Here is a 13,058-nt window from a genome sequence, read left to right as displayed (position 1 = left end):
TGTGTCTGGGCTCCACTGGACTCTGGAGCCGTTAATCTTCCTGGTGTTTTCTTCCCTGCGGCAAATGAGAGACAGATGTTCCCATCTGGAAAGTTTGTTCCCGCCACTATCGTTTCACTCGCAGTCGGAGGATTTGGAGAGCAGTGCAGCAGGCTGAGACTTTTAAGAACTAATTTTTCCATGATTGTGATAATTGCCTGTTTGATATCTGTAACTGCTTTCATTTTTCATTGAGTGCTTTAGCCTAATAAGTAAACAGTGTGGAGGAGTAAATATTTCTTAACATTGTAATAGGAGTGGATGACTTAAAAAACAACAAAAAAAAAGTGCCTTGATTCTGTAACTTCAAATGGAACAGTGAACTAATGAAAAATTGCTAAAACACTTCAGCAGTAACTAATCAAATGAATTAGCGAGCATCTCCAGCTTTGCCTGAACACAGCTGCCCTGCCCAGCCCCTGCCTGTGTCCCATGTCATAACCCTGGCCAAAGAGGTCTGAGGAACAGGGGGGTGGTTTTGGGGAGGGAGGAGCACTCCCCTCAATCCCCAAAGTGCTTCCCATCGTAAAACTGAAATGCTGGCTGCTCTGTTGTCTTTGGTTTCCAGGAATATATTCTGCTGGGATATATTCCAGGATTATATTCCTCTCTTCAGGGTGGCTGTCTCCGATGGGGGCAGAGCAAGCAGCTGGCAGGGATGGGGAGGGCTCCCCACACTGGGACACCTCGGGCTCCCCAGTGTCCCTTGGAGACAGCCGATGCGCAAAAGCTGCTGGCAGGGACATCAAGAGATGAACTTGGGTCCCCAAAACCTATTTGCATGGGCACTGGTGGTGTGGGAAGGGAATTGCTGTGATGTGCTGGTAAGAGCAGCAGCAGCTACCAGGTGGCTGCTGCGCTGTGTGTAAATGGTTTTCAGGGCAGCTTTTGCGGTCTGAGTAACTATTCCCTTGCTCCTTTGTGGCAGAGAGAGCAGGAGGGTGATGGGTACCATGCTAAAGTGGTTTGTGTTCTTGTAGAAGTAAGACGACCTGAATTTGAGGTGCCTGGTGTATACCCCACTCTAGGGGCTGTAGGATGTGATAGGTTGTGGGATGGATCCTGCATCCATGGGTTTGCACCGCTGGCCCTGGTATGAGCCCACGGACCAAGAGGAAACGAGAGCTGAGGAGGCAGGGATGCCGTGCAGGTGGGTTTGTGTGGATGAGTCTGACATGGCCAAGGTGAAGGCAGAGCTGGAGCTGCAACCATCTTGACTGGGTGGGAACACAGCAGAAGAGAATGGCTGTAAGGTCCAGCCTGTGCTACTGATGAGTTTGTAGAGCCAGGCACATTAATAGTTTTTTATAAAAATCACTGAAGGGCAAGGCAGATAGAGATCTGCAGTCTGCCTTCAGGAATAAATTATTAATCTTATTTCCCTTATTAACTGCTTTCTGGACTGGTTGCAAATGATAACATACTTTGCTCTTTCAAGTTCTTCTATCTGAGATTCACATTGAATTGAGATTTAAAGTGAAACAGCTGTGTGTGGGAGAGGAATAGATGGCAATGGAGATACACGCATTTATTTTTGATTTATAAAATGCCTATCCCAGGCTCAGCAGCTCCCTCCTGTGTGATGCGAGGCTCTCCTGCGAGGTGCCGAGTCCTCTCCCCTCCCACAGCATCTTACAGCTCAGGAGCCTAGATGTGCTATAAACCCAAGCTAAACAGGGTAAAAATAGGCTGATCGCATTTAGTGAAGGAAGTATCCGTACAGTAACATAAGTTACCCACTGCAACAGATGCTGTAGTATCATCTTAGCCAGCCCTGTGCTTTGGTGTGGAGGGAGGAGGATGGAGAAAGACCTCAGCTGACCAACATTTGCTGCTGACCTGTTTGTGACGCGCTCGTGTCTCCCGGTATCTGGTTGTAAATTATTATTTATTGACTCAAGCGAAGGAAGACCTCTGGAAACCACCCTGCATGCAAATAAATGTCAATATTTTTATAGAAATGTAATCCTGACTGCAAGCCTCTTAACGTCTCCTTCCCCACCAAACTGGGACTAGCCCAATGATCCTTTTTTTCCGAAGGCTGCTGTATTGGCTGCCTTGTTGCCAATGCTTATCTTCAGTCTTCCCCCTCCATTGCTTTTTGATGCAGTGATGCTGCAAAAGGATAAAATATTGGCTATTTCCTCGATGATGTGATTCCAGTTTGAGCTTGGGGGAAGTTGTCTGGAGGCAGGTGATGGAGGGATTGCAGCGGAGTAGCCGTAAATGGTGTTTTCTAGAAGTCTGAGTAACGATGCTCTTGCTTTCCATGTAGATAACCCCTCGTCTGCATGCCCTGGAGAACTGCAAAGGTGCTCTACAGATGGCTTAGAGCCATCAAGGGGAGGGAAAGGCAACCTTAGAGCACAGGAAAGATGTTAATAAAATTTAAATGTAATTCTTCCCATCTCTCAGTTCCTAAATGTGAAAAATATTAGCTTGGTGGAGACTGAAAACAGATGGTGAGCAGTTGGAGCAGATAAGCATGTTATTCAAAATAAACATTCGCCAAAGCTGGGGAGGTGGCGAACCATATTTCATTTCACCCTATTTACATTATCAGGTCAGGTTACACTGATGCTGCCTCTCGTTTGCATTCAGACTATCAACAGGGAACCCTGCGAGGCGAGCCAACTGCAGCGGGTCCTTTTCAGCACAAACGTTTGGGCTGGAACAGACGGCTCCGGGCCGTTTCCCTGGCTTTTTCTCCAGGACGATGTATCGAGCCAGTTTTCTTAGAACAGCTCTGCTAGGCTGTAGGCAGGGTCCTGCCTGCCACTGCCAGCGGGGAGGTCACCGAGGGGCGTCCTTCCTTCGCTTCCTTCGTTCAGATGGTCTCTTGATCCGTTCAGGCAAGCTTTGCCTTGCTTTGCCTCAAACCAGAGGCTCTTACCTGTGCAAGTGGTGGGGAAACAAGCCCCCGGTTCAGAGGGCTGTTTCTAGGGAGGGTTCGTCTCGCTGACTTGGGGGAGATGTACAGTTCATGCCTGTAGTCCAAGTGGTCATCTGGGGTGGTAGGGCCAGTGGAGAGAGAGGTATGTCTGGAGTGTGACTTGTATCCCTTGCTTTGGGGAATGATTTGGGATGGGCTGAATCATCTTTGGGGGTGTCTGTCTGTCCATTGGCTCCAGAACAAGCTCAGACCCAGCTCCTGGGTGAGTGAACAAAGAATTTCTCCTGCCAGACTTAACCTTGGCTGCTGCTACCGGGACAATTCACCAGTCCTTTGCTCTCAAGAGGCAGGTACAAATTTTGGGCTCTTAACTTCTTGAGGTGAGGAGTGGCTTTTTAGGTTACGAGCATATTCTGCATGTTCTAGATGAAAGTCAAAAACATCTACTGTGATTAAACCTCTTATTTCTGTATGAAACCGTTACGTGCTTTCACTCCTGAGACTCTGAACCACTGGGCAAACCCTTGCACACAGTCTTTCTTTTTTTTTTTTTTCCAAAAGACATCAACTAAAACCAAAACTTTGCTAATTTATAGACTTTCAATCTAACTGCTTAGTGGTCAAAGCCTTGTTGACAAGGTCTGATTTTGAGTCTGTTCTCACTGTCCTGCAAAAGGGGAAAGCAGACCCTTACCTGTGCGCACCGGCCAGTTATGCAGTGCTGTCTCATGTGTTTTTTTCTCTTTATTTCTTCCAATACGTTTCATGTTTTGACTTCTACAGAAAGCTGGAGTGCTTGAGTCTGGCAGACGGGCTTGTGAGAAGCAGTTCTGACTCTGTGCAGCTTATTTATCGATGGGATCTACAAAATCGCTCCCAGGGGAGGCAGGTTCTGCCTTCCTTTTCAACTCTCGTGACAGTGAGTCAAGGGGAATCCCACACCTGCATGAAGAATAGCTTGAAGATATCGATGCTCGTGCTGTGCATGCCCTCCAAACACCCAGCCACAGACTTTAAATTCATTTTCTGTAAGGGAGGAGGAAAGGCTTTGGTGTCTTGAGCTGACAGCAGCCTTTAAGAGCCTGCGCATACTCTGTGTGCTCACTCATTGAGGTTGCTGGATGGTGTTAAATAGTGCCCGTGCAGATGCTATGGTGTAAATTCTTATAAAGCATCCACATTTTCCGCACTGTAGCAGCGGCTCTTTCTCTCTTCCCTTGCTCTCAGCAAGCTCATGGCTCCACCATCACAGCTAGATCAGCGCTTTGTCCTGAGCATCGTCCCGCGGTGCAGAGCACCACCAGCCTCAGGCACTTCATAACTGCCCAACACCTTTTTAGAGCGTGACTCTGTGTATGGGAGACACAACCCAGGAGCCGTGCCCCCAGGAAGGATGTGAGATGGGTTGAGGATCCACTTTTTGTTAGTAAATATAAATCTCCCATCCTGACGGTATTCTGCTGTCTGTCAGAACTATATTTTGAGCTTTGGGAAGCGGATGGGGAGGAGACCGCTTGTGTCTGTCGGCCCCTGGGGTTATTCCTGGCTCTCTTCTCCAGTTCCTTATCTTGCTTTTTGGAGGAAGATAACATCCAGTTTTCCTCATGCAGCGTTTTATTTCTTTTTATGTCTTGTTTTATTCTCTAATTGCTAAAGGCATTTAAGGATTAATTAAAATTCCAGTGTACTTGAAATACTCCTTAACTTGTCACAATTTCTTTTTTCTTGTGCCTTTTCCCTTTTTTCAAACTCACAGACATGAAGAGATTAATAAAGCGGCTTCTTTATACAGCTCACAATGCGAGTAAATGCTAGCCATTCTTCAAAGGTTACCTGTCACAGCAACACTCTCTTTGTACTAAACACCATAGGTGGAAGTCTTCTTTGAAGAAAATAAATATGATTAAATCTGTCTTGAGCGGGTGTTGAAACTGCCCCCTCTGTGCCAGAGAGCCAGAGCTCCAGTGCCCTGGGAGCACAGGAGTGGGACTTCTCCAAGGACCAGTCAAGACCCCAGGTTTTCTCCTGGCATGCTGTCCTCTTGTCTCACTTAGCTCTTTCTCCTGTCCAGCAAGGAAGATCATCAGCTGCACTTAATCTTGACATATGCTCCTGTTTTAATTTGTTACGCTAGGATGAGAACTGGAGCAGCAAAGGAAATACAGTGCAGGGAGTCGCATACAGCCGGGGCCTTTCGTGTCGCTGGAGAGCAGAGGGCTGAAGGGTTTCGGGTGTGTTCAAAGCTCTGGGGCTTTCTAGTCTCTTGCACACCTGGGCTCCTTAACTGGGGCACGCGAATATATAGGGCACGCAGCATAAACTGATACACACCTACAGCTCTGCTGGCCCAGACAGCGGCTTTGCAGCATCTGAGATCTGTAACTCCAGTCGCTGTGAAATCTGGTCTTCAGGCTCCATCAGCTTGTGGAGAAGATGAAATTCTTGCGTCAAGCCAAGACTAAAACAGCATCTCCGTGACTGGGTTTTGATTTACTCTGAGCGAATCGCCTTCCCGTGTGGAACCCGGCGCGCTGGGGGCCGGGATGCAGCTCTCCCCCCGGCTGGGTGGCCGCGTCACTGCCGCCTCTTTCCCTGGTTCAGCTTTGCAGGGGCTGGGAAATTGGAGCTCGTGTCACTGCGAAGTTTTGATGTTTGGCAGCAAAAGTGTTGTCATAAACATGTTCAATCTGTGTCCTGCAGACACCACTTGGAAAGTAATAACAGTAAATGTTTCTCAGTCCAGGTAGGGTTTGGAAGGAGGAGTTTTTGAAGGAAAACAACCCAGCGTTTCCAGTTTAGGCACATGTCCTGCTCTGACACTCAGAGTATTCAGTCATTGACAAGAATTCTTAGAGCATCGTCTGAAAACCTGTTACGGCATTTGACTCTTCAGCATGATTTCAGATGACTGATGCGGTGGAGTGACTTACAGGCATTTTAAGGAGCATCTCAGCATCCTCTCTGTGCATCTGGAAGCAGTGCCGAAATGTTGCTCTTGGTGAGCCAGTAAATATTTCTGAACAGTGAAATGTGGAAGAAAGAGATGGGGTAGGTGGTGCTTCCCCAGAGACCATCTCACAGGCTTGGTTTTAGGACCAGGTCAACTTGAGGCTGACTCAGGTCCTCACTGGCAGTCTTGTTCGCACATCTGATTATCAGCAAATGGATGTGTTTAGGCTAAAAATGAGTTTTTGAAAGATGGTTTTTATCTGCATTTATAGATGCCCCAGGTCATTGACAGGAAGCTTTTAAATTTAACAATCCTGTTTGCTTCTTGTCTGTCAGAGTAGGCTCAGAAAAGAAGGTGTTGGCTTCTCGTGGGCTTTGGTTTTGGTGTCTCGTGGAGTAGCCCAGCAGTAGCTGGTTTTATTTTGGGGCTGTAGAGTCCATGTGACTTCGCCGCTCCCCTGCAAATTATCTGAATTAGTTCTGCTTTCCTTAATGTGCCTTAGGAGCATGTTAGGAGGAAAGAGGAGAAACCCTAAGGACTGGTTTCACGCTCTGTTTCTCTCTACAGCATGGCAGTATCAGGTCGGCCACGTGCACCTGGGGAAGGGGGTGAAGAAGATGAAACGAGGCAGGTGGGCAGCAGTGTGTTGGTATTTGGGGTGTGTGGTGGGAAAGGGCTAGCAGCAGGCGGGGAGCGATGTGACGCTCTCCTTGGCACACCTGCAGCTGCGCAGGCACAGAGGTGGGCAGAGAGCTTGCAGAGAAGAGCGTGAACCGTATCTCATGTCTCTGTCCGTGGACAATGTGCAAACAGGTTATGTTCCTGCGTTATTAGCTCACTGTTTTGCAATTATTCCCGTATTCTGAGCAAACATGTTTCTGTCCCCTGATGGTCATCAGGCAGCTGGCACTGAGTGGTGGATAGGCACAATTAGTGCTGTTTTGATTGAAAAATTTGGGTCATTTAGCAGCATTTCCCTTCCCTGCCTGGGTAAGTGAACTCAGACTTATTGTGGTAGAGGTGCCCCTCACTTCATGTGCCAAACCTGCTCTCAGACTGTTTTGCTGCATTTATTTGGCAAGGCAGGGGTTTGCCTCCTCCTGCTTTTTCCAGTAGACTCACCTGCTGGAACAGGCACCTACGTGCATGAATGATGCATGTTCCTACATCAAATACATTGTTATTCATCTGAATGTCATATTCATGCATGGATACGACAGGGAGAGGCTGCACATCAGTGCTAAATTGTATGAAAGTTGGATCAAATGTATGTGACTAGTAGTTTGCAATATTGTATTAATACGGCTATTATATGTTAAAATTAATAGTAGTTTCCTATGGCTTCGGTATCTCCCCACTCTGTTCATGAAAGCAAAGCCTAGAAGTTTTGTTGGGTTTGAGGTTTTTTGGGTGATGTTTTTTTGGGTTTTTTTCTTTGTGAAAGCAGGCTTAAATAAATGAAGACACAAACTTTCTGCCATGGAAGTATGTTGGATGCAAGTTTTATAGCAATTCCTGAAAGGCCAGGAAGACATGGATTTCAGCATATATTTACCTCTGCTCCCCCTTCCACAGATGGTTCTGCAAACAGGAAAAAAAACCAAAAAAACCTAGGAGTAACGAACTTCATTTGTTACCTTGCTGACATTAATGATGACTTGCCATAAGGAAAATAAATGAGCCAGCTCGTTCCTAGTGTGTGTGGCAGAGCAGGTGCTGGTGGTTCACAGAGCAGGTTCCAGGCCAGTGGCACAAAGGGCTCGGGTGCCAGTTCACGTCATCTCTGCCCTCGAAAGCAGCATTTTTGTTGTCAGGACTTGTGAAGTAGCAGGCTTGGTGGCTGTATGGCAGTGCAGAACTTTGCCATCTATTCAGTGCTTCCCTGCTTTATGGGAATTCAGCATTTAAATGCTTTGCCAGAACTTGAAAACTGCATTTCTTACAGCTGACAGCTATTTGTAAAAGCTGAGGATTGAAATCAGATTGTAATCTAATTTAATTAGATTACAGCATGTGCTTTAATACCTTTCTTTTGTGGCTTAGAGAGGCATCAGGACCAATCCCAGGCGGCACAGAGCCCCCGGGCATGTGTTGTTTTCAGCCGTGCCCACCTCGAGAGGGTGCAGTTGGAGCCCCCTTTGGCCGCTGTGCCAAGCAGCGATGCTTGTGTGGGAGCTGCCGCATCCGAAGCGGCACGCTTGGCTGCTGCCCTGCAGCTCTGGTTGAAAGTTCTGCCCACCAACAGCCAAATACTGCCTGAGAAAATTCACTGGTCCGAATCCCAGCCTGCACGCACCGGAGAGGTGAAAGATGTCTGCACCTCCCTCGCCATCTGAGCTGGGGTGCAGGTGGGTGTGCTGGGAACCCGTCAGTGTTCCCATGCGGGGACTTGCTGGAGCATGGTCACAACTCATTAGCGAGCTAATTAAACGAGGTGAGTGGCGGCTTGAGGAGCAAGGAGCAGTAATCATGTTCTCGGAGGGGTGATTCGCATTGCATCCCATTGTCCAGGGTCGCGATGCGGAGCACCCCTGGAGTAGCGTCAGCTCCCATGGGAGCTGCGCTTTGGAGGTGATTAGGCTTTGTCTGCTGAGCTGTCTGGATTTAAAAAACAAAAATAACTCCCTGGAAAAAATCCCGCCAAACCCCAAGGCTTGCATAAGCATGTATTTCCTCCTTTTCTCTCGGTTCCCCCCAAGGATGCCTTTTGAGGCTGATTGTAGCCACTGGAGCCAGGAGTGTGGCCACACTGTTCAGCTGAGCTGGAATGTCCCACCAGAGCCTGGGCCCACAGGAGGGACCCCCAGGGGCTGGAAAAGAAGCCTCAGAGTGAGCTGGTGGTGTACTGGGTGCTAGAAACTGCATGCAGGAGAGGGGATGTGAATAGCTAATGTCAGCTCATCTTTCCAGCCCTGTGCTGGTTTTGCTTGCTTGCTGGCACAGCTGCACCACTGCTCCCTGCACGCCGGGCCGGCACCCACCCAAAAACTGGGTTGCCTGTTGCAAAAAGAGGTTGCAGTTCCTCTGGAGAGGCCATCTCAGGGCCAGGCAGCGTGGACACGGGGTGCGTGCAAGGCTGCATGTATGCTGGCAGGGGGGGGCTGCGCTGGGCAGTGAGGACCACCCCTGTAGGGGAGAGGAGGTGCGGGATGGTTTACATTTGAGTTGGTTTTCAAAAAGGCAAACATGCAAAGCTGGTCAGAGAGCCGTTTGCCAAAGCAGCTGCTTCGGAACATGTTTTTGTTGGGAAACCTCGGCACCCCATGATGGCAGGGTGTTTGTGGGCACGGCTGGGGACCATCGAGGGGATCTTAAATGGGGGAAAAGCAAAGCAAACAGGCAGAAATACTTTGAGGAAGTATCTTCAAGCACGAGGGGTGAGAAGATGTGGTCGAGAGACTGGGATGGTGAACACGGGCGTATCGAGCCTGCTGGGCAGCGTCTGGGGACACCTGCTGCACCCCAGGAGCCTCTTCCCCGCGGCACCTCGGGGCTGCGCAGAGCAGCGTGGGAGTCTGGTGTGACTTCCCCCCCCTCCAGCCTTTCATCTTCACCCTTGCAACTGTACTTTGTGTGCTGGGTGGGGAAACACTTGTCCGTGACTGTCACTAAGCATTACCACCTTCTCTTCGTACAGTTGCTGGTGAGAAGAGGGTGCCAGTGATGCCCGGATCGCCCGTGGAAGTGAAGATACAGTCCAGGTCCTCTCCTCCCAACATGCCGCCGCTGCCCCCCGTGAACCCTGGTGGCCCCCGGCCAGTGTCCTTCACCCCGACTGCACGTAAGACCCCAGTAACTGCTTTTCCCGGGGACCAGCTTTAGCCAGGAGGAAAGGCTCTGCTTCTAGAAGTCACCGGGGATGTCTCAGCCGTTGGCCAGGGCTGCTCACCAGCATGGCGAGCGTTAGCCACGCTGCACGGCTTGAGGAAGGGGGGACTGGGGCTTTCCTGCTGTCCTGCCCTGTATGCAGAATGTATAACAGGGTCTGTAATCCCCCTACCCCCCCGCCTGCTCCTACCTTGCTCCCGGCGCTGCCTTGAGTCCTTCTCTTTGCAGGTGCAGCCTTGATTTCCACCATAAACTCCTTAAGAAATTGAAGTCTTTTATCAGGTTGGCTTCAAAGAAGCCAAGAGCTGGGCTTTTCACTGTATCTTTTGGAGGAGTTAATTCCCTCTCTGCTGTATCTCACTTTGCAGACAGCCTTTCTGCAGCTGAGATTAGAAAGTTTTCCTCTTTTTAATTTCCCAGCCTTGGAAATTCCTCGCTGTCCATCCAGATTCTCTTTCCTCCATCTTCCCTTTATAATCTTTCCTATTAAGCCACGGTCGATCCTGGTCCTGCCGAGCTGTAGCGCAGCCTCACACCCACTTCTTCTAGCAGGGTGTTGCTCAGAAGTGACATGGGCATACAGCCTTTTCTTACAGCCTAGAAAGAGTCTTTTTTTTTTTTTTTTTTCTTTTTCTTTTTTCTCCCTTAGCCAACATTTAAGCCATTTAATGTCCTTTAAGAAACATTCTGTAGCAAAGCTACTTTACTTTGTCGGGCATGGAGTTATCTGACCCCAGCACATGGCACATATGTATTTTCCAGGCACTCCTCACCCCTTTCCTCCTGCACTGAGCGTCTCCCTCGCTGGTTCTGCATTGCTTTGCTGTCCATGACGGTGTCTGGGATATCTCACAGTTTCACACTGGCAGTGGATTTCAGAGACTTGCAACCCAGCCTCTTTCAGGACACACACTAATGTATTGTGTGATGCTGGCAATAGCACTAATCACTGGGTTATCCCGCCAGACATGCTGTCCCCATCTTTATGCGCTGAGGGGTTTTTAATGGCTCTCCTTTTGCTCAGGCAGAAAAAGACCATTAGCAAAGTGACAGAAATTAATTTTCCGATGAGGTTGCTTGGCACATTGTTAAGGGCCAAGGAGCCTGAATCTGCTGATTGCAGATGGCTTAATTGCCTCTTCCCAAGATAGATGAGAACCTATGGTGAAGTTCATCCTTGCTTTTTTACTGCTCAGTGGCACCAGAGGTCTTGGTCAGAGTCAGCAGGTGTGTGTCCTGCCCTGCGAAGCCTGTGGCATGGGCAGGTGAGGAGGAGCATGTCGGAGGAAGGCCGTGCCCACCTGCGGATCACTGACAAAGTTGGGGATGCAGTGAAAGCCATCGACTATTGAGGACCGAAGGCAGAATTTAACAGAGTAGCCCCAGATGACGACTTCTGTGTTCCCAGGAATTTAGCATCCTCTTCTCCACAGACCAGTAATCCCACCGATCTCAGTGTGCCACCTTGCTTCTGTCTTCTCACCTGGAAACAGAGGTCCCAGCCCGGCTCTGTGGTCTGTGGTGGAGCAGATCCTGGCGATGCGCAGGATCAGATAACCGCCAGCTGCCCTGCGGTAGTGCCGTTTGCAGGAGGGTCAGGCAAGGTGAGCCTGAAAACGCAGAGTGGTTACGGGGGCTGCGTCTAACGGCCGCCCCGACCCAGCTCACTCTGCTTCCGTGGCATCGCCCAAGTCCATCAGTGTCCGCTGCTCCCATCTGTGGCAGCCTCTCCCGAGGGACCCTGCAGCCCCCTGCCCCAGGATGGGTCACGCAGCCCCTACTTCTCCTGGGGTATAAATAGAGCCCATTGCTCTCCCGAGTCTTTCATTTAAAAGAAGAAGAGGAAGCAAAATAGGAAAGGGAGTAAAGGTGCCCTGGTCGTGGCTGCCGGAGAGCACAGAGGTGCTCTTTGAGAGGAGCTTCTCTGGGTGGCTTTTCCCCCTACTTATAACACTGTTTTTGTGAAATAAATGCTCTTTATGAGTAATTGCTAGAAGCCTTGCCCTTCACATAGCTCTGCATCTGCTGGTACTCATGGTAGCTAACCCTGCGAGCACATGCCATCTCTGCAGGACATCTCTGTTCCTTTGAGGCTTTGGGGAAGCCAGTGCAGACAGGAGTTTTTCAGGTTGCATTGCTCCGTTACAGAAGGCATGAGCTCACTTTGCCTTTACACCTCCATCCTCTCGGTCCTGGCCTTCACCTTCACTTCTTCATCTGTCTGTCTACAAAAGGACACATCTTTGTCCTGCCCCCAAAGAGCTTGTCACCCCTTGGTTAGCAGGAACCACCTTTGGTGGTCCCTTCAGCCTTATCTTTCCCTTGCATCTCAACTGACTCTAGTTAATCTTCTCAGGTTCCCTCCCGTGCTCACCGCGCAGGTCCAGGTGCATGGAGCCTTTCCAGCCTCCAACCCTGGCATGCCCCAGAGTGGTTTAACTGTTCAAGTACGTCCTGTTGCCTTCTCTGAAAAACCCTCACTGAGGTTGTGGGGATTGGTATGATCCTCGCAAAGCTGCAGCAGAAATTTGGGCATCTTTTTTTTTTTGCCAGTTGCTGCTCCATCACAGCACGCACCTCCCCCTGCCTGGTTCGCAAGGGACAGTTCTGCAGGGTGGCTTCAGTGCTTCTCCTCTGGATGCTGTTATTTGAAATGTTTTTTTATAGCTTGTGGCCTTCTCTTCATCACATGTGTCTGTAAGGGATTCAGGTCTGGGCTTTTAAGGATAACCCAGTGGATCAGCTAAAACTATATTTATGATGATGTACTTTTCACCTCTAAAATTCTGCGTTTATACTGAGTTGGGGCCCCAGCTGCTCTTCAGACAGGGCTCTGGGTTGCACAATGGCAGTACAGGGTTGTCAACAATTTATTCTAATCCCTTGCTGAGTTCCCGGGCTTCCAGTCCTTCAGTCCATTTCGACACGCTCGCTGCTCACAGGAGGCAGAGTTGCAGATGGGACCAGGTTGGAAAAGCAGCTGTGTTTGCAAAACTCCCCGTGACTCCCTGCAGGTGCTGCGGGGCAGGGTGCTGTGGGTGCTCCTCGGGGTGAGGTGGAGGCACCTGAGCTGCAGTACCTGCTGGTGGGACCCCGGCTGTAATGAGCACTGGTGACATTTGTAAATGATGGGGCTGGGGAGGGATCATTGGATGGTCTGGTGTCATTTTCTGCCTGGCGCAGGAGGCTGGGATCGGTAATTCTTGCCGAGGGTTGTAAACTTTGAACTAAAGCACATTTAATTCCTTGGGCCGAGCGTATGGCACAGCTCAGTCTGCTGCAAGTGGTGGCTTTGTGCAGCCTGTCCCCATGTCCCCCCAGGGTGCCTCAGACACGAGTGGAGGTGTG

The 13,058-nt window shown here is 49.6% G+C and overlaps 1 protein-coding gene across 5 annotated transcripts in view; it reads left to right on the top strand.

Moving 5' to 3' along the window:
- CBFA2T2 (CBFA2/RUNX1 partner transcriptional co-repressor 2) overlaps positions 1-13,058 on the top strand; it is a 66,373-nt gene that overhangs the window by 38,699 nt on the left and 14,616 nt on the right. For all 5 annotated transcript variants that reach the window (XM_055722130.1, XM_055722129.1, XM_055722131.1 and 2 more), the window contains exon 2: positions 9,520-9,663. In XM_055722130.1, the coding sequence (XP_055578105.1) occupies positions 9,520-9,663 (144 nt within the window). The remainder of the gene's footprint in view (positions 1-9,519; positions 9,664-13,058) is intronic.

This window comes from Falco cherrug, chromosome 10, assembly GCF_023634085.1.
Source record: "Falco cherrug isolate bFalChe1 chromosome 10, bFalChe1.pri, whole genome shotgun sequence".
Taxonomy (NCBI): domain Eukaryota; kingdom Metazoa; phylum Chordata; class Aves; order Falconiformes; family Falconidae; genus Falco; species Falco cherrug.
This window is presented reverse-complemented; position numbering and strand designations above follow the sequence as displayed.